Consider the following 24,956-nt stretch of genomic DNA (forward strand, 5'->3'; position numbering starts at 1 on the left):
ACAGGAAGTGGAATGATGGAGTTAAAGGTAAGAAGCTTGTCTGACAGATTTTACTGAGCCTCTGTGTTTTAAGAAGTACAGGAAAGTCACATCAGTTGAGTCTGAGAACCATCTTTTGAGTAGCTGACTTCTGGGGATACTAGTAAAAGACTAATGTCCTATTTCTTAAGCTTAAGTAGTCAGGAAGAAATTTCTCATAAAGTTTAGAAATCCAGGGTGTTGGAAGTATAACTACTTAAAGAATCTCTCTCTTTCTTTCTCTCCCAATGTAGCTTATGTTTTTTGGAATATTTCTGTGCCTCGATGCCTTTCTGTATGTGTTCACCCTGCTTCCTCTAAGAGTCTTTCTGGCTCTGTTCAGGCTCCTCACTCTGCCTTGCTATGGTTTAAGGTAAGTTTAGATCTTTCACTGTTTTTAGTGTCTAAACAGTTTCATTACTTTCATAACTTGTAGAGTTATTAGAATAAAGATGCATATAATTTCATTCCTACTTTGGTTTTTAATGGATACACACACTGCTTATCTGTTCAATTTATATTATATAATATGTGTTTTATATATGCATTTTTTCCCTGAGAGGTTCTGAACCAAAACTCTGCTTTAGTCAGTAAAGTGACACTGTTGTGGAGGCCATGTAGCATACATAATAGGACTAGAAGTAGAAAGTGGCAGGCCATGTTTTTGACCCCTGTGTATGACAGTTGTGAGGCCTCCTGGGCTTTATTTGTGAAAATTCCAGGTTCTAATCTCCTAAGGAGCCTGTACTACAGGCTTCCTCCTCCAGTTCACTTGTGTGAGTAGCCTATGAAGCCATAGTCACAGACTTCTGGTTGGTGGCAGTAGATAACTCTGTAATGGCATCATTCTGATAGAAAATATCAGTCAGCCCAAACCAACTTGGAGAGCTAGTGTATTGTAGTGAGTGTCTGCCTCCACTACTCTTGTTTCCTATCTGCAAAAAGAGATATTGAAAGTTCAGCACCTGTCCCCCCAAGCCTGGAGATATGAAAAGCATGTCAGGGGAGAGCATGACCACAGCACTCCTTAGTGCTGGCAGAGTGCCTGCCACGGCATCCCACAGAGCCAGCAGAGTGCCTGCTGTAGCACTGAGTAATAAATACCAGTTTCCTGCACTTCTGTTCTACCGAAACAGAACGATGGAATATAGCACTTAATGTGCATTTGTCCTTTGGGTGAGCAGGAAGTTTGGTTTTAGGGTTCCCCTTCTCGACAGTCATGCCTCTGCTCTATGTGGTTGGTCACCCTTTAGAAATTGCTGCTCAGCTTTAGTACAGGAGTTTGAGTTACAGTTCTAAAGCATGTGTGTAAATATTTTCAAAACATTTCTTTTCAGTTTGAAAATTTAAAATGCTGAAATGGGCAGTGATTTGTGAAACTCCATTTATATATAGTGAACGTTCAATGAAACATAACACTTGGAATTATAGTTTCATCAATGAAGTTGAGCTAAAAAATTTCCAGTCCATATTCAAAACTATAAGTTCTGTTTAAAAGACTAAAGTCACAAAGATGTTTCTTTTGAAGTAGAAAATGAGCCATCTATTCTTAGTAATAATAAACACAGCCCTTTCAAATGAACCTTAACCCATGTTGATAAGAAATGCTCCTAATGTAAATAGAAATAATAAATAATATAATGATTAGGTTGTGAAAGGAATAAAAGTTACGATCAGCAAGATTGCAGAGAATAAACAGTTGTAAGAATTCAGCCTACCTCAGTATTATAAAAGTTATTATTTATGTCTGTAATCTTTTTCATCTTCCAGAACGATATGAATTACGGCGCGTTCAGTTAATCATAAGTTAAGCAGGTGGGAGATCTTTCTAGGCATTTAAGCACCAACTTTAGGGTCTGCCAAGCATTTCCTTTTACTTTGAGGAGGGTTTTTAAGAAGTCTTGTTCCCATTAGTCAAGATTTTCAAAAACCTTTGTGGTACTTTACTACTAAAGCTGGTTTCTATACTGAGGGCTCAGTGAGATAACATTTTAATTACCTTTTCAGAAGATGGGAAATTCTATGAAAATCTTCATGTGTGTCTGCATAAAGAGTGTGAATACAGGGAAATTAGATTAATCCAATGCAACAAGCAGCCTGACATAAGTAACTAAGCACTTGTAGGGATACATACACGTACTCTGTGAGCTAGATTACTTTTAGTTATTCCTGGATCAGCAGTGTTAAACAGATTCGTAGTCTACCCATGGCATGTTCTGGTCAGCTGTTGGCACCCTGGGATAAAGCATTAAAAGGGTTTATAACCTGGAAACTCTTGCCTCTGCACTCTATCTTCCTTTCTGTGTGGTTAGCACATAGTGACGTACACTTCTTGATAATGGCCTGTCGGTGTTCTCAAGAGGCTCTTGAGAATGGAAGTCATCTCATTTGACGGCACATCTGTTCTTCAGACATCTAGTACTGCTTTATGCTCAAAGTCATTTCTGTTTCTCTGTCACTTGGGGAAGTAGGACACGTAAGCAGCACATAGCATACCCTTTCCATTCTGAATACTAAGTATCGCAGAAAATAGGAATTCTTAAACCATCCAGTTTGCTTCACATAAATGATTGCTGTGTCCTAGACCTAACATTTCTATAATAGTTTATATTTTAGCACCAAAAAGATAACTGCTTTAAATTTTTAATTTGAAGCATTTTCCATCTAAATTAACTTCAGTGGCATTTAAAAGTGCTTTCTATTTTCATGGTTTTATAGCTAAAAGGACTCTAGGGGGCAGCCTGTTACAAACAACTTCTAATAATCTATCTGCAGTGTTGGTTAACTGAAGTTACATTTTATGCTGTCATTTATATTTATACAATAAATGAAATATGAGGAGGCTGTTAAAATCATGCAGCCAAATTTTAGCCATCTTGAATCCTCTGTATGAGAGCAAGCAATTTTACAGAAAATATGAAGTGCTGCTTTTAATGTCTTAGTACCTTCAGTGTTCTGTATCTGAGTTAAGCAATGTGTGTTACCATGAACCACAGTTCATGGTACTCTGAACCGTGAAAACAATGTTTCTGTGATTCTTTTTTTTAAGCATGGTACTGAAAATATAGTACACTGTGAAAAATGACTGAATAAAACTATTGTTAATATTATGCCCAAGGCCATTCAGGATTTCTAGAATACCTAAATACATTTTGGCTTTATGGGGTTATTTAGAAATAGCCAAATCCTGCTATCTTACCGCTTCCTTTTTGTTCTCTATGAATGTAAACGATTGTTTGATTTGTTTTGCCTGTAGCTGCTTCATGATCCCTGTCTTTTGAAAAAGCAAGCAAAGGTGTTCTTTCCTTCAGTCTGACTTAAAGCCTGCGAAGAAGTTAATGGTCTATTTTCCCAAGACGCTCTCATTCTCATCTCTTCTGTTTCAGTCTTTTGTGTATCTATATATTTCTCATCTCAATTCTTTTTTTCTAAAAGAGAAGGAAAGGGTATTTGTTAATTCAAACCTGACATGGAACAGTGTCACGCAGCAGCAGGGTCAGAGAGCAGCAGCAGCAGGACAGCGCTGCCTTTGTCACCCTTGCCTGAGTGAGTGTCTCCTCCTCCTCTGCCTGCCCCTCTCTCTGGTGCGGCATCTCTGGGAGGCTTTCTAAAGCAAACCAAATCTTATGCTTGGAAGCTATTCCTAGATTTTCTGCTACCTTGATGTGTTTGGCTTTGGTTTGGCTTAGGTTGTGTTGCCACTGATAACAATTGGGTGAGCAGAGATGTCGCCTTTAACAAAGGATGATGACCAGGAAGATTTTGTAGCCCGTTCAGTGACTCAGTCCTCACCTGACTGCCCAGTCTGCAGACCATCTTGCTGATTTCCGAGCAGCTAAAACTGTGCTCCTTCAGAGCAGTTGGCGGGTGTTACTGGGAATCAATGGCAGTTGCCCTGCTAGTGAAGGATGCTGCACCGCTCCTGTAGGAGGCTGACACCCACTTCAGGGATCTCAGGAAGACTGGGTCGAATCTGTTTCTGATGACTCAGCAGTCTTCACCTGCTGCCCAGTGTTCGAAGAGGGAGGGAGGGAGGGAGGAAGGGAGGGAGGGAAGGAGGAAGGAAGGAAGGAAGGAAGGAAGGAAGGAAGGAAGGAAGGAAGGAAGGTAGGTAGGTCAGTCGGTCGGTCGGTCGGTCCTGGAAAGCTAGTTCTATTCTGTCCTCTCCTAGACAGGGTAAGATAGCATCTAAAGTTTAGAGAAAATTAGGATGATGTTTTCATTGAAGACAGAAACAGAATTAGGTTGTGATTCATTGTGAGTTATCTGTGCTTGATAGATATCAGATATCTTTCTAAGTTCATCTGTGGAATATATTAAAAATACCAAGTATGTGGTAGTTTAAGTGATATTAGTGTGAATACCGTCTCTTCCTAGAATCTCCATTGTTTTGTGCTTTAGAATTCTGTCACACTTAAGTATACATTGAATGAGATTACAGAAGAAAATGGCAAAATCTAGAACCCAGAACTGACAGCTATTAGTAAAGAAAGTACTTTTGAACATTATACAGTGCTAAATAAGCTGACTTAAATTAGGAATGCTGGGGTATTTTTCTTTTGCTATTAGAGTAAATAAAGTTCAGGCAGCAAATTCCGTGATCCCTTGTCTTGGTTTAGATGTAACTCTCACTGAAGACTTCACTGACTTCTTTTGACTTGTTTTAGATGAGGAATATCTTTTCATTTGACCCTGTGGGGAGTTCTTATCTCTCAAAAGAACTATGAATTTCAAGTTCTCACGTTTCTTAACTTGTTGCCTTTCCTCCATGGGCCTTACCTCTTTAAATTTAGTTGTGCTCAAACTTAACTTTATTTGTGCTGTATAGTCTTTTCTCTTTCCACACGAAGTTCAGCATTCGATTCTGGCCTGAGTAACTAATGCCACCACAAGAACATGAGTGTAGGAGAGTTCTTAGTCTCTTTGTCAGGGAAACACGTCTGTCCATTCTCTCCTCTGACCAAGGCTGACGTGTGCCGCACCAGTGGAGAGAGAGAGAGAGTACACTGTTTGGTAGAAAGCCTTCGCAGCATCATCAGGTTTTGTCATCCCCACCATGTTCCCCACCATGACGCTCAAAGTAGCGTAGCAACATTCCAACCTTCTTTCTTTCTTTCTCTCTTGTAAATCAGACCGAAGGGAGGAGCACTTTCACTTCCTTTATAGGATGGAGTGTGGTGGCACAGGGACTCCTTGTGGTGAGTAAACCCTGATTTTTCCTTTTATACTCTTGGCCAGAATGACCCCAGTACCAAAGCAAAAGCACCAGTGTAGGCCACATAACCATTTGAGGATGGGAACACTGAGGAAAATGTGGCTGCCAGCCTTCAGGCGCATCCTCACCTGGTCTTAAGCCTTATCCATGTTTATTCCAGTGTTTGACTACACTGTCACCCATGGAAATCACAGAGAAGTAACCTCTAATGACGTGTGGGTCTCTGTGGTAGCAGACACTTCAGTCCTCACCCTAGGGCTAATCCCAGCTCACTTGTTCCTAGAACCACTGTTTACTTTATGTGTTTCCAAACACAAATGGCACTTCATAAATTAGCCACTTCGTTCTAATTAATTAATTTAAAGTACAAGAAAAGATGTTAGCCATCAAGTGTAAAGTGATAAGTGATTGTTTTTTTACTGTGTGCCAAACTTAAGAAATTTTGAGTTTCCCAGTTGAGCATCTTGATCCTAGTCCTTTATTCCAGTTCACTTTAAGACCATAAAGGGGCTTCTCTTAAAACTATGAACCACATGAAATACACATTTTAAAATTTTAACAGTATGTGTTCCCTCCAGCCCTCAGTTAGGCACACTTTACAGGGAAATGGGTCACACTCGCCCCTGACCCCTGTCCCTTGAAATGAGCTGGCAGGAGGGTTCCACTTGCCGCTGTTGTCGCCTCTTCCTTCTTGATCTTGCCAGTCCCGGTTCTCTTTAACAGTGGAGTGTCAGGGGTGGGGACGACTCACGACGAGCATCTCTCTCTGGTACAGAATTCTACTTCCATGAATCTATGTGCACTTTAAACAGCTCAGAGATGTGTAATAGTAAAATTTATACATATATGAAATATATAACATGAAATTGTCTTTTGTAATAACTATGAAAGTATAGTGGAAGTGTTTGTAGGGGCTAAAATTTAGAGATGCAGAGAGTCTACTTTATAGGTGTTTTAACTTGAATATCTTTTAAATTGTGTTAAATATCTTATTTTTATTGGAAGTTCTACTGAATACTTTATTTAATCTTGTCTTGCCATGGCATGTAATAAAACCATTAGTCTAAACTAAATTAGATTAATGTGGGGTTTTTTGTCTGTTTGTTTATTTGGTTGGATGGTTTGTTTTTTGTTTTTTGTTTTTTGTTTTTTTCTTTAGTTTGCCCACCGTTCTCTTGAGATCACCAGCATTTGCTGAAGGACCTGCCTATAATTGCTCTTTAACTGCCATCATTACTAGGACTTCAGCCTGAAAGATTATCTCGGTGCCTGCTCTGGGTTGATTGGCAGCATTGTAGATAAGCTTCTTACAGAGTTAATAAAAATATCCTGCCAGAATAGGAGCAAATGCTGTGATTGGTTCATGTCCTTCTAATTAGTTAAACTCATTTGCACGGTTAGATTGGAGAAGATGGGATGCATACGGGCATTATATAAGATGCCACTCATGAAGGGTTTGTTGTTTTCTTTTTCCACTTTCCTTTTTTATTAATGGGCACAGGTGGAAAGAAAATCCTTGTTTATGGAGGTTGTGAAACAACGTTTTTATATTGTATTGGAATAGTCCTCCACTTTGAAAATTGTCTGTAGCAGACAAATAAGAGGTTAAGGCAGTGGTGGCTGAGGAACCAGTGCAATAGATACATTTTGTCCTGCTTTTCACTGTGTGTTTTAGAAATTAATAAGGTGAAGAGGTATGTTTGTTTCTTAACACAGTAATTTTTCCAAACAGTAGGTTATATGGTGAAGTCTAAGTTGCTGATTTCTCTGTGTTGGAGGACTTTTGTAAAGTGCCATGCCTGCATTGATGTTATGTTTCTAGCCATGAGTTGGGGCAACTCCCATCTATAGCCCAGGGGTACAGGACCATCTAGCACGCCTCCTCTTGATAGCTGAGTTAGGAATTTGTTTGCTCTTAACAGAAGCACTACTGCTCCAAGTCCGGGCCTCATGTGGAGTAGGGCATGAAATCCCCCGAATCATGTTAGCCCTTGGCGTGCTCTCAGGGGCGAGGGGAGTGGAAGATGCACTTTACCCGGCTCTCCATGGAAGGTCAGGGTGAGAGTAAAGATGGAGGCAGTGTGCTGGGTGCTCCTCTGTCCCGAGCTCTAACTTGAGCTTCAGTTCAAAAGCAATTGGCATTCCACAGCGGTTGGAGGACAAAGGCAGGCTGCCTCCATGGAAGCTCACTAGAAGGGCTTCCCATCTACTGTTACCCTTCCTGAGTGTGTCTCCCTTCATACTTCAGTATCCCATATTGAGTCCAAGAAGGTCAATCAAACTTACTGGTAACCTGGGGAAAGCAAGAATGCAGTCCTGGGACAGCTACTCTGAGAGCTGGTACCACAGCCAAGTTACAGGAACAGTTTAAAAAGACTTACACATTAGATTGAAAAGTCCTGCTCATGTGGACAGGCTGAGAGGGGACTGAACAGAATAGATAGCCAAGAAACTCCTAAGAGGTAGGTGTGTGGCCCAGAGGCCAGGGGCACAGAAGCAAATGAGTTCAGCCCACGCTGCAGCTTGGAGTAGTCACTGTTGGTAAAGATAAGAGACCACAGCTCCTAACGGAAGCTCCTAGTCCTAACACTTGAATGTGCTAAAACCTGCCAAGACAGAAGTCTGAACTTGATCCCGAGGACTAAGTCTGCAGTAGACTCAAGTATATTCATTCTTGTCATAAAAATGTTATGTCCAGTAAAGAGGAATCCTAAATTTGTTCTTTTCTATTTGTTTTCTCCATCTTATTGCTTCCTTCCTTGACTTAGGCTTAAGTGTTTATGCTCTGCTCTCAGAAGGAAGAATCAACTAATTTTTTTAATTCTGAAAAATTCAAGTCTTGTTACAAAGAACAAACTTCTACAGAAACAGTGTCCAGCAAACCACTAACCCACCTCAATAAAAAGAATGAAAAGAGAAGATATGAGGAGAGGATTCATCAGAAATTTAAATAAATCTTGAAAGTATAAGGGAACATTCAGAGTCAGACCTGGTACACAGACCTTTGATGCACACTGTCTGGGAGGCTATGGCAGGGAGCTCACAAGCCCAGGGCCTTCTCGGAGCAGAAAGGAGATTTGGCTTTGTTTTTGTTTTTGTTTTTGTTTTTGTTTTTTTTTTTTACTTATTTTAAATGGAGCTGTGGCTCAGTGACAGAGTGCTTGGCCAGCATTAGCAAGGCCCTAGGTGGTATCTTCCACAGTACCAGCTCTACTCCTGAGGTAAATTAACATCAAATGATACTGGGTTCTGTTTCTCACCAATGCAACTGGCAAAGATTCAGATGTTGGTCGTGTGTTATTTTGGTGCTTGTGACCACAAGTTTCCCAATATGCTGCTAACAGAAGTGTAAGTTGACACAAACCCTTCTGAGGCCCATATTGACTATTTTTACCAAAGTGTCATGTGCATATAGAATTGTAGGATTTTATAATACAGATACATTTTTACTTATAAGACATGTACATTGTGCTAGCTTATAGCTGAAAAAGATTAGAAACTTGTCAATAATGGGTTGGAAAAATTATGTTATGTATTCATGGGGAAAACTACATAACCATAAAAACATGAGGGCCTTTCTGAATCACTATGAAAGATCTGGAGCGGGGTTGGGGATTTAGCTCAGTGGTAGAGCACTTGCCTAGCAAGCGCAAGGCCCTGGGTTCCGTCCCCAGCTCTGAAAAAAAGAATTTAAAAAAAAAAAAAAAGACCTGGAGCTAGGTGTGCCTGTAATCCTGGCTCTCTATGTGACCAGTGGGGCTGTTGGGAAATAAAGTGGACAAGGTGCAGAGTGGTGTGCATAAAGCGCCTACTGGGTGGGCAGGCTGACCCAGCAGCTATGAGTACAGTGAGGTTGGTCTCTCTCTCTCTCTCTCTCTCTCTCTCTCTCTCTCTCTCTCTCTCTCTCTCACACACACACACACACACACACACACACACACACACACACACACACACACACACACACAGCTGCCACCTGCACATTCTTCAGTTCTGATTCACCTTTAGTCTAACATCTTTATATTCTATACTCAGCAGAAAAGGTCCAGTTACGCAGTTGTTTTAGTGACCATCCTTGTTAAAGTTTTTAAAACATCAGCCTGATGTTCATCGTGACCTTGAGATGCTATTGTGTGACCTTGATATGCTATTGCCTGTCCAGTAAAGATGACTTGTTTTGAGAACACATAGAGTAAAACTCCTATCTTCATTACTTGTATGTTTCAGGGACAGACGTTTGCTTCAGCCCGCACAGGTGTGTGACATTTTGAAGGGTGTCATTTTAGTAATCTGCTATTTCATGATGCATTATGTTGACTACTCTATGATGTACCACCTGATAAGAGGCCAATCTGTCATCAAACTCTATATCATCTACAACATGCTAGAGGTAAGGCCACTTGCTCCTCACATCTTAATCTGACCCTGCTGCCTGAAGCTGGCCAGCACTCAAGACTCAGGTCCCACAGAGGGAGTGAGAGAAGGGCTGTGGCTTGTGGAAAGCCATTAATGAATGTGCTTCATTCCCTGGAGGGTCTTGGTAGAGAGTAGAGTCAGATTTAGTGAGGATTGGGGGCTGAGTTTATCGAGGTGCCCCCTGAGCTACTGGTGCTGGGTCATACTTAAAGGGAGAGTTCCTCAAAGCCAGGTGTGTCCCCCAATTAAAGCAGTGGTTCTCAACAGGTGGGGAGGGGGGTCAACAGACTCCTTCACAGGGGTCACATATCAGATGTCCTGCATATCACATATTTACATTATGATTTGTAACTAGCAAAAGTACAGTTATGAAGTAGCAATAAAATAATTTTATGGTCGGGGTAACATAGAATGAGGGACTGTATTACAGGGTCACAGCATTAGAAAGGCTGGGAATACAAGTTAAAAGGAAGATTCCCACTGCTTGCAAATTCTGAGAACACATGCTATCAAGTTGCAAATTTATTGGAAAACCATGTGTGCACTGTTTTGTTGTTGTTTTTGTAAGAATTGTGAGGATTCCGAGTAACTTAATTATGTGTGCTGAACTTTTTACATCAAACTTCCCAAATTTTTCTGTTTTGTTTTGCTTTGTTTTGTTTTTACAAATGACTAATTCAACAAAACCCATTCTGGTTCTGTGAATGTGTTGAGTCCTCAGCATGCCCCAGGGAGCACATGCAGGGAAGTGTTAGCAGCCTTTGCTCCTCCTCAGCCTCCATTGCAGGACCACAGCCTCAGGTCTGACTGCTAGTAAATACTGAAATGTTCCCGCATTTCTCTCTGCAGGTAGCCGATCGTCTGTTCTCCTCATTTGGACAAGATATCTTAGATGCTCTGTACTGGACAGCCACAGAGCCGAAAGAAAGAAAAAGAGCACACATCGGAGTAATTCCTCACTTCTTCATGGCTGTTCTCTATGTCTGTATCCTTTTAGACTTAGAGGGCACTCCAGCAGCCCGTGCCTAACCCATCCGTGCACATGATGAGGTGTGCACGTGAAGGCCACCTTAATGTTCACATCACTCGGGGAACCAAAGAAACCAACCCAGACCTACTTCTGGGTTCACTTTTAAAACTGTGAATTGTCATAATACAGATGTATGTATCTTAGTCTCTTCTTTCATCATTTGCCCTAATTTCTTCTATTTTTAATTAGCACCTTTTTTGAGGGCCTACGTCTGTTTTTGGTGGTGGTGGTGGTGGTGATTTTAGGTTTTTTGTTTGTTAGGTTTTCGAGACAGGGTTTCTCTGTGTAGTCCTGGCTGCCTTAGAACTCACTTTGTAGACCAAGCTGTCCTCGAACTCAGAGATCCACCTGCCTCTGCCTCCGAAGTGCTGAGATCAAAGGCATGAGCCACCATGGCCTGTGAAGGCCTAACTATGCCACCTTCCAGAGGTGCAGTTGTAAATAATGGATGTTTAGATTTCCTCTCTGCTTCTGCCCCTTTCATGTAGCGTACATACATCATCTCAGGTCATATCAACTAGATAGTAAGGAAAGTGTGACAATAAGAAAATATTTGTTAGGCAGATTTGATTTAGAAACTATGTTCATTCCCCCATTTTTTACCTTTAAAATTGTATGATGTTGTGTTAATAATTGTGAAACAAGTGTTTTCTTTGACTTGCTCTTAGTTCTACATGCAATTCTTATCATGGTTCAAGCGACAACTCTCAATGTAGCTTTTAACTCTCACAACAAGTCACTGCTTACTATCATGATGTCTAATAATGTAAGTATGAGTCACACTACCGCATGGGAGTTTAGGAAGGGCTCATGGTAATACAGTGCATGGAAGGAATTCTTGGTTACCTGTTAGTCTAAGAAGCTTTTTGTGGAGAGAATTGATTTTTACAACTCTTAAGGTGTTAAATTGATAACGATGGGAGCTGTAGCGATGGCTCAGTGGTTAAGAGCACTGTGCTCTTCCAGAGGTCCTGAGTTCAATTCCCAGCAACCACATGGTGGCTCACAGCCATCTGTGAATGAGATCTGATGTCCTCTTCTGGTGTGTCTGAAGACAGAGTGTGTGTGTGTGTGTGTGTGTGTGTGTGTGTGTGTGTGTATAAATATAAAAAATATTTTTAAAGTGACAGTGGTGTTTCTGTTGCCATTTCAGTTTGTTGAAATTAAAGGAAGTGTATTCAAGAAGTTTGAAAAGAACAATCTCTTTCAGATGTCAAATAGTGGTAAGTTGTCAGACTCTGATTGTAGCTCTAGTTATATTCATTGAAAGTGACTCATTACCATAAACAAATGTTGAATAATGACATTTTAATTAAAAGTAATTGTATCTCAAAACATTTTTAAAGGTTGAAAGGTTTATCTGTTTTCTAAAACAGATAAATAGTGAGGTATTTTTTTTTACCTAATAACGGTCACTGATAGGCATCTTCTCTCCTCAGTCCTGCAGATCTAGGGCAGATTAGACAGGATTAAAATAGAGTCAGGTTTATGAGGAGGCAGCTCTTGGTGTAGTCACTTTTCTCACAGGTAGAGGTCAGTGAAGTCACACATCCAGGCTAAAGCAAGGAAGACTTATAGAGTTTGGGCGGGGAGTGAGGAGTGCCAGCTAGGAGCTGGGATGGTGGTCAGACATGGCCAGAAGCTGAGCCCTTGGGTGGGCACTCTTGGGTGGATTGTCAGAAACAGGAGACGAGGAATGATGTCATGTTGACTGGAGTTTTCTCCAAGCAGATGCAGAATTTTCTCTGCGGGTGGAGCTGAGAGAAGGAGGGCAGACAGGGTTTCCCAGCAATGTCCTGTCCTCCTCCAAGGATGTTATTTCAAAGTAATTTATTGCCATAAGTATAATTGCTACATCTTAACATTTTAAATAAAATATAGAAGAAAGTATTTACAGGCTTTGTTTAGGAGAACATTTTTAGAGACTACACAGAATTACCAACCAGCTCTAAAGGGGAGGTGCCAGCTCTGACGGGAAGAGTTCAAGAATCTAAGGAGGGCACAGAGAGTAAAGGTAGCTCACCCAGAGGGGATTGCAATGAAAGGAAAGCCCAGTCATGTTCTAGAGCAACAAGAATAGGAAGTGGAGAAGCAAAGCCAGTCACAGAGGATGGTGAGGTGAAATCAGGCTGCAGGGTGCTGACAGGTAGTGCTCACAGTCAGGTGGTGTGTCCACAGACACGCACAGTGCACACTCATTGTCACACAGACTAAGTTCAGGACCACATGGTATCTTAAACTCCTAGAGAAAATAACAACTGAAAAAAATGAAATACAGAAACTGTCTTTGACATGACTTCAGTTTTCTATTTTCACTAAATGCATACCAATTAATCAACTAGTTATTAACTTAGGGCAAACACCACTGTGAAACCTAATCCTACACACACACACACACACACACACACACATTATCTAATAACTCCAAGGAATGCTATTATGATGCCAGTGTTCTCTTGGGTAAAAAATTACATGCTTCTCCTTACCCGTTTAGATATTTCATAGAAGCACTTAAGTTTTTGTTTTGTTTTGTTTTTTTAACCCCAAGTCTTGTGTTTTATTCTATTTTTCTTCTATAAAATGAAAACAGTTGCCATGTATGCCCAAAGACTGTTGGAGGCATTTGATGGCCCAGTTTGAACAACTTTAAATATGTTGGAAAATTAAGTAATGGCTTATACACATGTGTACATGTGCATACATACATGTGTACACACACACACACACACACTAGTCAGCAGTTAGGCCCCTGTGTCTGTGTTCCCTGCCTACATGGTTTTGGCTGTAGAGAATATTCTAAGCAGGAGCCACATCTGTATTGAACATGGGCAGATGGGCAGATGTTTTCTTGTCACTGCTCCCTACATAATACAGGAAAACAACTACAGTCATTGCTTTTCAGTTGTACCAAGCATTATGCGGGATCTGGAAATGACTTGGAGCATATGACAGAAGGTGATACGTTATGTACAGCTAGTGCAGTGTTATATATAAAAGACCTGAGCACTGTGAATTTTGGTGCCTAAAGTGGGACCCCATGGGTTCCAAAAATCACTATTTTTTTTACAAATGTTTTAATAGAATTATTTTAAGTATTCCCCTACTTAATACACTTTACCACTTACTGTTCATTCTCTCTCTCTCTCTCTCTCTCTCTCTCTCTCTCTCTCTTCAGATATCAAGGAACGATTCACAAATTATGTGCTTTTGCTAATAGTGTGCTTAAGAAACATGGAGCAGTTCTCTTGGAATCCAGGTAACACTCTCTGCTCTCTCTGGAATCAAATATGGTATCCTGTTAATTTACTCTTGAGACAAACCAAGGCTGGGCATTGGTAACGCAAGTCTTTAATCCCAGTACTTGGAAGGCAGAGGCAGGCGGATCTCTGAGTTCAAGGCCAGCCTGGTCTATAAAGGGAGTTCTAAGAGAACCAGGGCTTCTATTCAGAAAAACCCTGTCTCAGAAAAACTAAAAAAAAAGATCATCCTTTCACATGGAGTGAAGTCCGTGCTGAAGTGACTATCTGTACCGCTGTGAAGTGAACGGATGTATCATACTCTGCAGGCTGGGCTGTCATAAGACCTCGCATCTCTGAGGTGTTGTGGTGAGTAAGCATACTGCTCAAGGCTCTGTTGGAGCTATAGCTGGTGTGGTTACTCTGGTTACCATTAGGCTAGAGCCTGCTCTTCATCACCCTCACCATTATTAAATGGGGGTCGTTTTAGAAACAGAGTGGAAAACAGTAACGTGTGTTCCTTAGCTCCGCTCCTGAGTCTGGGCTGACAGGATGCTGTCAGATTCCACCAGTGTTCACCTGTTCTGTCAACAGTTACCTGCTGCTGTGCCCCATCCAGGTGTGAAGAGAGCTAAGGGGTGCTGGGGACCCATAAGCTGCTGAGGTAGGAAGTGGTCACAGTGTGGAGCTGGGTGGATGCGACCACTGCTCCGGTCGCTCTGGCCAGTTTCTTGATGTAGTTTTGTTCTTAATGGAACAGGCAGGGTTTTACACTTCTTGTGTTACTTCCAACATCGAGGATGCCCCTTGTTAACTTAGTGGTTGTGTCTTGTTTTCAAGAACATTTGAAGAATCAGAATCACATATAAAGTGATACTGAGTTTGGAAACACATTTCTAGAAGTTACGTTTTTACTAAACCTGTAAGGTCAAATTGTAGATCTTAGCAGTTGTGGTCACAATAGATCCAAAGGCCGCTTGACCTATAGTGGGAAAGCTCCTAACGCCACACACCTGACTCTGTGTTATCTCTATGCTTCCAAAGCAGTTAGTTTTACACGTGTGTGTGTGTGTGTGTGTGTGTGCGCGCGCGCGCGCGCGCGCACGGGGATGCATGTGCATGCCTGTGCATGCTCACTTGCACACTCAAGCGAAGGCTGAAGAACAACTTCTGACAGTTGCTTTACTCCTTTGACAACGACAGTTCTAGAGCATGAGCTCAACTGGTCAGGCTTGGCAGCAAGTGCCTTTTACCCATTGAACCACTTCTCTACTGGATGCTTTTGGTGTACAGTTGACAAGATCAGCTAATAAGTTTCCACAAAAGTAGGAGTGGGCATGTACAACCCCAGGAGCCCAGATGAGGTCAGTCCCACAGGAACAGAATTGTTATGCCAGAGGAAGACCCGAGCCTCCTAAGAACTGGATCTGTGAACTCCTATACTCTACCTTGAGTCTCCTTTGTCACCACAGCAGTGACAAAGGAGCGCCATGCTTGGATGCTGTCGCTGGTTTGAACGTCATGCTTTCCCACTGTACCCTGGGTAAAAACAACAGAAACACTATTTTGTATGGAAAGTGCACTGTTGCATACCAGTATCTCAGTTAAATCTTCGCTGTGAGATGTAGAGATTTCTATTGTCCTCAGTTTGTAGATAAGGAGACTGGAATTTAGACCTTAGCAAATCTGTATAAGAACATTGCAGGAGATGGCAGCACTTGGTTTTAATAGTTCCGGGAGTCTCCTGGCTTCAGCCAGTTGCTGCCAGACTCAGAAAAGCTGCTCTGTATTGTCCATATAGGCAGCCCTGCCCTCCAGTTGTCCATGCTGAGTTGTGAGTTTCGTCTAGGTGGCTGCGAAATAAATGAACCTCGGGGTCTTTTACGTCATAGTGACGAAGGAGGAAAGAGCATCAGCATATCAGCTAGGTTTTTACTGTCAGACTGAGACAGTTATGGCTTTTCTAAAGAACTACTTACCCATGTCACCTCTCTGGTATCTAGACTTCCCAGAGACAGAGGTTCTGCTGGACACTGGCCTGCAGGTGAAATGGTACTAGGACAGTGCGAACTACTGAATAAATATTATCCTTTAGCTTGGTAAAGTTGACTTTGGCAATGAAGGTACGATTGACAGATGCTAGTTCTCCACTATGAATTGGAAACGCTGGGGGGTCCCAGGCTGCTGGGAGCGTGAGGTGCAGTTCTGCTTATGTAAAGAAATCTAACTGTGTGTTTCTTCTGTGCTTGTAGATCATCTCTGGGTGTTGTTTCCTGACGTCTGTATGGTGATTGCATCAGAAATTGCTGTGGATATTGTAAAGCATGCCTTTATCACCAAATTCAATGACATCACTGCAGATGTACGTGTTTCTAGTAATTCCTCCTCAGTGTTTCATTGATTTCTTATCTAATAAAGATAGAGCCGTTGGTTTACTGTATTTATGAAAAATGAGTTATTAAAATACTGAGTCTGTTTTTAAAATAGAACCATCAAAACCTTGACAAGTTTGCAAGTTGGCAAACTTTGAAGTTTAAAAGTTGGCTTTTTTTTTTTCCTTTTTATTTATGGTGTTTAGAGACAGGGTTTCTCTGCATAACCCTGGCTGTCCTGGAACTCACTCTGTAAACCAAGCTGGCCTCAGACTCATTGGTCTGCCTGCCCCTGCCCCCCAAGTGCTGGAATTATCTAATCAGATGGCTAAATTCCAGGAGATGAGCTGTACATTTTACTTGTGAATTCACTTGAACTCACTTGAAGAAGCTGTTTATGTTAAGAGAGATTTGTTTATGTTGGAACCGTTTTCTGTAGTATCTTTAGAAATAGGTCTGAGGCTATACGTCACTATACAGACACAGTGAAGGCGGGGTGTCCTATACAACCTCATCCTTACGTCTAGAATGAAAAACTGGCCCAACACCTTTCTTGATTTTCTGGAGTTATATTTTGACAACCATAAACTGGTACTTATTTTTAAAATCAAACATGGTATCAGTTGGATAATTCTGTTTCTGGTTTGCTGAATATTTGAAGCATCTTTTCTGTCCTTTTCAGTAAAGCAGGAATCAAAAATGGATTCATCATTTTCTCTCTTGGCTTCTTCAATGCAGGATTGTTCTCTTTTCATGGGGTCATTTTCTCAGTACCTGAAATTAAAATGAAAGATTTGACTCAGGTAGTATGTGCATTTTTAGTGGAAATGCAGTTGTCAAAGCTCCCTAGTGGCTGCTGCAAGGGCTCTAATGTAGTCCAGCCCCAGTTTCTGTCTCTCACTGTCAGTGTCCTTTTGGGGAAGGTGTTATTGTTGTGGTTAAATACTCAGTCGTGGTACTTAATTGTCAGAATTCCAGAATTACTTTTTTTTTTTTATATATATAGCACTGCTTAAAACAGCCACTTCTCCCTACATTCTAAACCCTGGGGATGAGAGTCATTGGCTGTTACTTGTCTTAAGGCAAATCCTTTATAAGCCCATGAATGTAGCAGCTCAGAGAGCTTAGACTGTTTTCCTCAGGCTGTGGGTATCTGCTAATTAGCATCTGCCCCTGTGTAATTAGGAAGCAGTTTTCTCTACAAAGTCTTAGCCTTTGCACTGCGTGTATTTGTTGTAGTCTACATCATCCTTTTTTCTTATTTGCCTTCAGGTCTACAGTGAATATAGAGCCAGCCTTGCTTTTGACCTTGTTAGCAGCCGACAGAAAAATGTAAGCATTCTGTTAAAGGCGTTGTCTGAAATTAACTCACCAGTGGATAAATGTGCTACAGGTAGAACTGAAGACTTGAACTTGCCTTCTTCTAGACACTGAACTCTTGGGCGGTAATAACATGAATAGCGTGTGTTCCTGCCGCATTGTAGCAATGATAGAGCTTTTTTTTGAAACTCATGTCGACCATTTAGGCTGCTGCATCCTGTTCAGTTTCATGGCAGGTGCTGGCTTCTCTTCTGTTCAAAAGGCACCTGTTCGGAGCGTTTGCTGACAGTGAGTGGTGCTTTCTAGATGCTGATTAACTGAGTGAGTCCTTTTCTCCTTTGCGTGCAGGCATACACAGACTACAGTGACTCGGTAGCACGAAGAATGGGATTTATTCCTCTCCCACTAGCTGTCTTAGTAAGTTCATGCTTTTCTGTTCTTGTCATGACATGGCTATCCTCATAAAACACCAGTATGTATTATCAGTAACTTTGTTTCTATGGGACTTGCTTCTTAAGAAATGATAAGTAACCTGAAAGAAAAGTCTATCCTAAATTCTAAATGCATCATTCCTTTGGATTTTGAGCTATCCAGAGGGAAAGTACATCAGGGGACTGCTTGTCCAGATATCTTTCCTAACAGTGAGGCTACTCTCTTGCCTCGCCATTGGGCAAGCAATTGTCTTCTCTAATGGATAATCCCAGAGGTGGGCATTGTGCTGTGAATAGTGGAGCATGGAGGTGGCCGCTTACCTGATGCTGTTTCTAGAGAGCACTTCAAGGCTGTGTGGGACTTGCAAGAGTGGGCAGCAGCAGGCCTAGCCTGAGCAAAACAAGCCACCATTAGATGACTGAGGGGGCATACTGTGTTAAGAAGTTTAGACCCCGCCTCTTGGACTTAGATGCAAGTATGCTCTAAAATGTTAAAATAAGAGAGAAAAAAACAGTTTTTAATTATCAACTAATAACTCTGGTTCTGTTTTGTCGCTGTGCTTTTGTGTTTTGGTTTGTTTCTGGCTAGCTCATCAGAGTTGTAACAAGCTCAATTAAAGTGCAAGGAATCCTGTCCTATGCCTGTGTCATACTCTTCTATTTTGGGTAAGATCAACTATTCTTGACTGTTTTACAGTAAAGTGTGTATTGACTGCAAGATGTAATAGAAGCTAATTGCATCCAATGGTATTTTTCCTATTCTATGTACTTGAGTTTGAATCTTTAATCAAAGTTTATAGTAAGGTCTTGTTGCTCAAGATTTATATTTCAACCATACTTTATTCTTTTTAGGAAAGAATTTTTTATTAGAGTCATGGTCCATATTTAAAAACCCCTTTGATTTTCCTTTGTACTTGCTACACTAATATTCAGCACTCTGAGCTTGTTTTACATTAATCTAACTGATGCAAAAATATAGTTTTAGTAGCTATGGCCAACTGAAACCTTTACAAATTTGGTCCCAACTAGCTTACATACATATCTGGTTGTGAAATACAAGCAGTAAGTAAACAGTTTAAGTAATTTATAATAATCATAAATCATTACTGGCAACATGCCACCATGTACACCTCCCTCAAGTTTGACACTAAGTTTTTTATATTAAATTATACAATATTAGACATTTTACTGTATACTTTTCTTTTCTAGGTAGGAGTTAAAACTTCCATCACAGAAAATTGACTTTTATTTTTATGTTCTGTACTCTTTAGTCTTTTTGCATATTTTCCCTGAGCTGTTTCTTACTTTGACTGGAATCACATTGGCCTTTGCACACTGAAGACAGTGTTAAAACTTTAAACTGGGTGTTAGGCTTGAGGGTGAAAGCTTAAAGAGATTTCTTTGTTCTTAGACTGCATAACAGTAGATATTAAAATATTTCTTTAAAACAACAAAAAAGATCACGATGCTCCTTCTGTGCAGGCTCCCACATCCTGCCGTTGGTATTCTTAGCATAGTTCCCTTTTTTCTACTTGCTCCTGTTTTTGTTAAAAGTTAATTGTTCTCATAGTTTATAACATAAATCAGGAAAGGGATGTTTGCATATAGTGTGCTTGAAAACCTTTGTTTGTTACAATAGTTTCTGCACAGTTCTCCTGAGAGGACGTGTGCTTGTCAGCTGTGGGAGGAAAGACGAGCCTACCACTGCCCTTCCCCATCTATTCAGCAGCCTTGGCTGCCAGGTTCCAGGATGCTCTAGGGATCAGCCAAAAAGAAGACAGACAAGTTATGTCCCTTGGTGTCACTGAAGTGTATATGTGCCCATACCACAAAGCATTCATAGGATCACTTAGGAACAGTAACAGACAAGAAAGAATATTTGTAAACTATGTATTATGTATGGTGTGTGCATGTGTGTGTGTGTGTGTGTGTGTGTGTGTGTGTGTGTGTGTGTGTGTGTGTGTGTGTGTGTGTGATGTTAAGTATCAGCTGTAAAGAATTTTGCCCAGGACCAAAAAGAACTCTGGCGCCACATCCTTCCTCTTGCTCCCACTTTGCCTCCACTACAGCCTTGTAAATAGATCCCATTTCTGCACAGGGAGAAGGTAATGATGATGTGCTCAGAGCAAATGACTGATAATATACTGGGTGCCACACAGGGAATTGTCTCTTACTTTTTGTCCATCTGAATCTACCTATTTTATAGAAAAGAATATATGTTGAATTATCTATATTAGGAAAAGCAACTGACTGATAGAATTTGTTATGAATCAGAATGTATCAGAAGTCTTCCTTTGTGATAAAGAACCTCAGGAAACTCAAGCTTTGTACAAGGAAATCATGTTGCACAGCCCAGGTCCTCTGACTCCTGGGCCCATGCCTCAACCTGTCCTACAGCTCAGAAGCCAGGCTAAGAGGTTGGCTCACATCATGACTTAGATCAATTCCTACAACATTGTTTCTTTTCTTAGGTTGATCTCCTTGAAAATACTTAATAGTATCGTGCTGTTGGGAAAGTCATGTCAATATGTGAAAGAAGCCAAAATGGAAGAGAAGCTATTTAATCCTCCCCCAGCCAGCACACCTGCAAAACCCTCCAATAAATCCCAGAGCAAGTGCAAGTCCTCTCAAGGTACGTTGACCTCAGAGTTCATCATCTGAGTTCCTCCTGGTAAATCACCAAGGTTAAGTGCCGCTTGGAGAAGTTTTTGTTCTACTTCACTATTGGGTCATTTAATAGTTGCGTTCTAGAACAGATACACCTAACCCCAGCACTGTAATTACACTTGCTAATCTACTGTTTTATTGGTGATTACTGAGAACCAATTACATGTCAGGACCAGGGGATTTAGTTGGGGGAGAGAAATCCCTGCTCTGATAAACTTGGTCTGGACTGTTGGGGAGAGGGAAGAAAAGTGAGTAGAGCATGTGTCAGACCACAGTGAGTGTGGTCAGGAAAGGAAGATGAGCTGCACAGAGGCCGTTGGTGTTTGGAAGGACAGTAGCCAGGTGGTGCTGAGGTAGGATATGGCTGACTTGGTCTAAGACCTAGAATTGAACCTCCCCACACCCCAGGGCCTTGCACTCCTGCCAGGTTCTTCGCTTAGAATCAAAAGGGAGAGGAGGCAGTGCATCGAGACAGCACCCAGCTATGCTGGAGAGTACAAATCTTGTTCTGAACAGGACAAAGGAACCAGCTGGTCCAGGGTCTAAACCAAGGTCATACATACTCCTGTGTGTTTTCTCAGAAGCTAAAGTGGAGGCTCAGATGGTCCTTCACTGTAAGCACATGCAAGTGCTGTTAGTGATACAGCGATTGCAGGTGTGTCCGCGTGTGTTCTGTTACACTCAGAAATTAGTAAATGTCTAGGGCCAGTCTAATGGAGGGTAGCCATTAGATCAGGGGTCATGTCATGTCATGTCATGTCATGTCATGTGAAGTGTATATAAAGTGAGTATCTTAAGGATGCCCTAGAGGTCAAGAGACTACAAGCTGGAGATGATTCAGGAGGGTGTTGAAGTCAGGCCCTGAAGAGGGGTGCCAGTCAAAGCTGAAAACAGTGTTAGGCTCTTACCCTTCTCAGTCACAGAGGACTACTAGGTCTCAGCAGGAGTGCGCCTGGCAATCTATCTGCAGCTCACACTGCTTTAAAGCTTCCTTTAAAGGACCAAATTGTGGGGAGAGGGGTACTGAGTGAGGTTGAGGATGTTGGTTCAGTGGTCGAACACGTAACCTAGCAAGCATAAAGCTCTGGGTTCAGTCCCAAGCTCCTGGGGGAAGGAAAGTGGAGGAGGGTGGATTTCTAATTCAGAGGTCAGTGGGTCCTAGTGTCTTCAGCTGCTTCCATTGCCAGGATCCTAAATTCCTGGGCAAGGGCGAGTGGGTGGTGGTGATTCCTTCCAATGTGGGCTTCCTGCAGATGATGATGCTAGACTGAGTCTAGCCAAGGTATACAGTGGGACACGGTAAGTCTGCTGAGCTCTTCCCAGAGGCCAGGGTGAAGAGCCAGTGTTGTTCTCCACTCAAGCAGTAATCCTGAGAAATTGTGGTCATGTGAGAGGGAGCTGCAAAGTCAGAGGCAGGCTCTTTCCAGAATCCGGGGTAGTGTTACCTATGGAGTGAGTAATATTTGGATGAACAGAGTGTGACTAGCTTCTAAATTTTATTGTAAATTACAGCTTATACAGCATGCTTTTAGTTTTCATTTGGTGTATCTAAGAGGAAAGATTACAGATACTTCCCAGTACTCTGAAAAGATGCGTGGTTTGATCGGTGTTTACTGTGACTGCAGGGAATCATCTCCTAATCCAGAGAGTCTCCTTTTCCACAGGCCTCTCCACAGAAGAAAACCTGTCTGCCTCCATCACCAGCCAGCCTGTTCATCAGAAAGAAAATGTCATACCCTTACTTGTGACCAGCAATTCTGATCAGTTCCTGACAACCCCAGATGGTGATGAGAAGGACATAACACAGGAAAATTCGGAGTTAAAACACAGATCCTCAAAGAAAGATTTGTTAGAGATAGACAGGTTCACAATTTGTGGAAACCGGATTGACTGAGTTTGTGGCTAATGAGATGAAGATGCTGGGTGCCAGGACACTTGCTAAAAACGGCACTTAAATATTTATTTAAAAACTTAAATTATTAATGGCAAGCAAATCTTAGTATCTTCTTCCAGTAATGTGGCCTTGCAGAAGGGCAGATCACGGAACAGCGATGGCCTCTGGCCTTGACTCTGGATGCTGACAGTTGATGAACACTTCCTCCTGCTTGACCAACAGCAGTGCCACTTCCGGCCCTGGCCAGAGCACTGCAAAAGCTCCTTTTCTTTGTCAGCCTGGGCTTCCAGAAGGTTGGGTTTTCCCAAGGCCTCTTCAGTATAAGGACACACCTGGGAAACTGTGAAGCTTTTACCATGAGTTACCTTTCCAGCCTCAGACTGTTTCCACACACTCTTTCCAAACTTTTCTCCATCTGCCAAAGCATTGACAAGTTATTACATATAAGTCCAGATAAATGTTCTCATCACCAGAGTCATCCTTGGCAATACATCTGAGCTAGTCAGAATAAAAGGCTACTTAACTACAAGGTGACGAATAGCAGATCCTATAAGAAACAAGGAGCTCTTGGCCCAGTCATTACCTAATGAAGGTCACTTGTCACTGAGAAATGCTTCCTGCTGCCTCAGTTACTCTCAGGGCAGAGTGTGAGCTATGTGACACAGGCACAATGGCAGTGAATGGCACAGAGCAATGTCAACTCCAAGGTGCAGTGTGACCCGGTTTCACTTTAAGGCTAATTGCTTCATCGGTTATTCCAAGTTAAAGGATTTGGTGTTGAATTGGCTGAAAAGCTGTTGCTAGCAACAGGCTAGTTTTTGGGGTTTTATTTCGTTTTGAATAACAGTTTTAAAGTATTCTCAGCAGATTGAGCAGCATCACCTTGCTGGGACTGTAAAATGCTTTTGTCTTTCTGTGGGTGTGTTCTGTGTAGGGAGGAGATGGTGAGTGCTTGTGCTGGGAGAGCCCTTCACATGACCGACCGTAAATGGGATGCTTGGGACACGAGGGGGTACTACAGCGTGGACACTGTAACTAGCAACCAAACGGTGCTCTAGGTTTTCTGTTTGAGATAAAGATGCTATTCCTGCTTCATTACTACCTATTGGCATCAAAGGACAAGTTCTTGTCACCCCACTTTATCTTAAGAATCTTTTCTGCACTTCTCTTAGAAAAAAAGTTGACCGTTTCTGACTCTTTCCTATGCTGTCTTCTGAAACTCAGTTCTCATGCAAACATTTTGGGCAGAGATGGCAAATTTTAAGTGGTTTACCCGTATCCTGTTTAAGTATAAAACTAGTCCGGATGCCTTGGCCTCTGCCTTTGAGCTCCAGGAGGGTTTCTAAGGTTTTGCACTAACAGAATCTACAGGTAGCTGTTGGAGATGCTATATATTTATGCCTTGTAAAACCAGGAAGCAGTTTAAGTTTAAAATGAACATTTTTATTCTTTTGTGTATGTTTTAGTGGGGCCCCACTTCTAAACTTTTTTTTTACCAAAAGAAAGTATCCATGGCAACCAGGGGAGGTGCAGAGAAAGCTTTGCCAAATGCGGCCCTGGTCAGAACAAGAACACGGCCTAGATGTATCTTTTTGTTCGCTTGGATTTTCTGTTTCTGTGCTATTCTCTGAAGATTGATTTCCTTTGCAGATGCTCTTGGGAGTGTGGATGATGCTCACTTCTGTCATAATGGCATTCAGTACTAATTTTATAAGTGCATCTTGTGTGAAACTCAATAAATTCAATTTTATAATCTTTTTTAAAAAGGTCACCGAATTTCTTGTAGCAGCGATTACTGTTATAGTTGATGGGGTAGATATCTCACTGGGATAGTTCTAGTATAAGCAGAACTTATTCTACTTTACAGATAATAGGGCGGGGTTAGTTATGTTTACTCTTGTCCTAAATGATAAAAAACATGTTGCTCTTTTATCTTTGAAAGACTAGCCTTCATGTTGGTCATAGACCGGTTAGTATCTCTTACCACACGAAGACATTTGCATTCTGTGGTGGATCTTGATGTCATAGTGTTAGTATCTTCTTGTCATAATATGGGAGTCACAGACAAGACAATACTTTGGTTTTTAAAAAGTCTAGTTAAGGTGCAACATACATCAGACCCATTTTAGCTTTTCCTACAGATCAAAGTACCAAATGCTATTGATGACTTTATCTTGGCTCCCTGGGGTCCTGTGCCAGCATTTGAAAAAAGTGTGCTAGAATCAGCTCCTCAGCCTCTGCCTCTCCACCTCTGTAGCACCTGCCCTGCCACCTGTTAGCTCAGCAGAGAAGAGTTCACAAGATTCTTTTACTTTATTTTCATAGGCTTCAGCTCCAAGTGGTTTTTTCCCACAGTG

General features: G+C 41.6%; 1 protein-coding gene across 1 annotated transcript in view; it reads left to right on the plus strand.

The window, feature by feature from the left end:
- The window catches only part of Tapt1 (transmembrane anterior posterior transformation 1), a 44,763-nt gene extending 20,398 nt beyond the window's left edge, over positions 1–24,365 (plus strand). Inside the window, exons 3-14 of the mRNA XM_032916071.1 lie at positions 273–391; positions 9,461–9,623; positions 10,499–10,634; positions 11,348–11,445; positions 11,833–11,902; positions 13,855–13,935; positions 16,168–16,277; positions 17,560–17,619; positions 17,956–18,024; positions 18,628–18,704; positions 20,510–20,670; positions 22,370–24,365. Coding sequence (XP_032771962.1) covers positions 273–391; positions 9,461–9,623; positions 10,499–10,634; positions 11,348–11,445; positions 11,833–11,902; positions 13,855–13,935; positions 16,168–16,277; positions 17,560–17,619; positions 17,956–18,024; positions 18,628–18,704; positions 20,510–20,670; positions 22,370–22,599 — 1,374 coding nt within the window. The 3' untranslated portion in view covers positions 22,600–24,365. The remainder of the gene's footprint in view (positions 1–272; positions 392–9,460; positions 9,624–10,498; positions 10,635–11,347; positions 11,446–11,832; positions 11,903–13,854; positions 13,936–16,167; positions 16,278–17,559; positions 17,620–17,955; positions 18,025–18,627; positions 18,705–20,509; positions 20,671–22,369) is intronic.
- Positions 24,366–24,956: the final 591 nt, after the last annotated feature.

Source organism: Rattus rattus, chromosome 11 (genome assembly GCF_011064425.1).
Source record: "Rattus rattus isolate New Zealand chromosome 11, Rrattus_CSIRO_v1, whole genome shotgun sequence".
NCBI classification, from domain to species: Eukaryota; Metazoa; Chordata; class Mammalia; order Rodentia; family Muridae; genus Rattus; species Rattus rattus.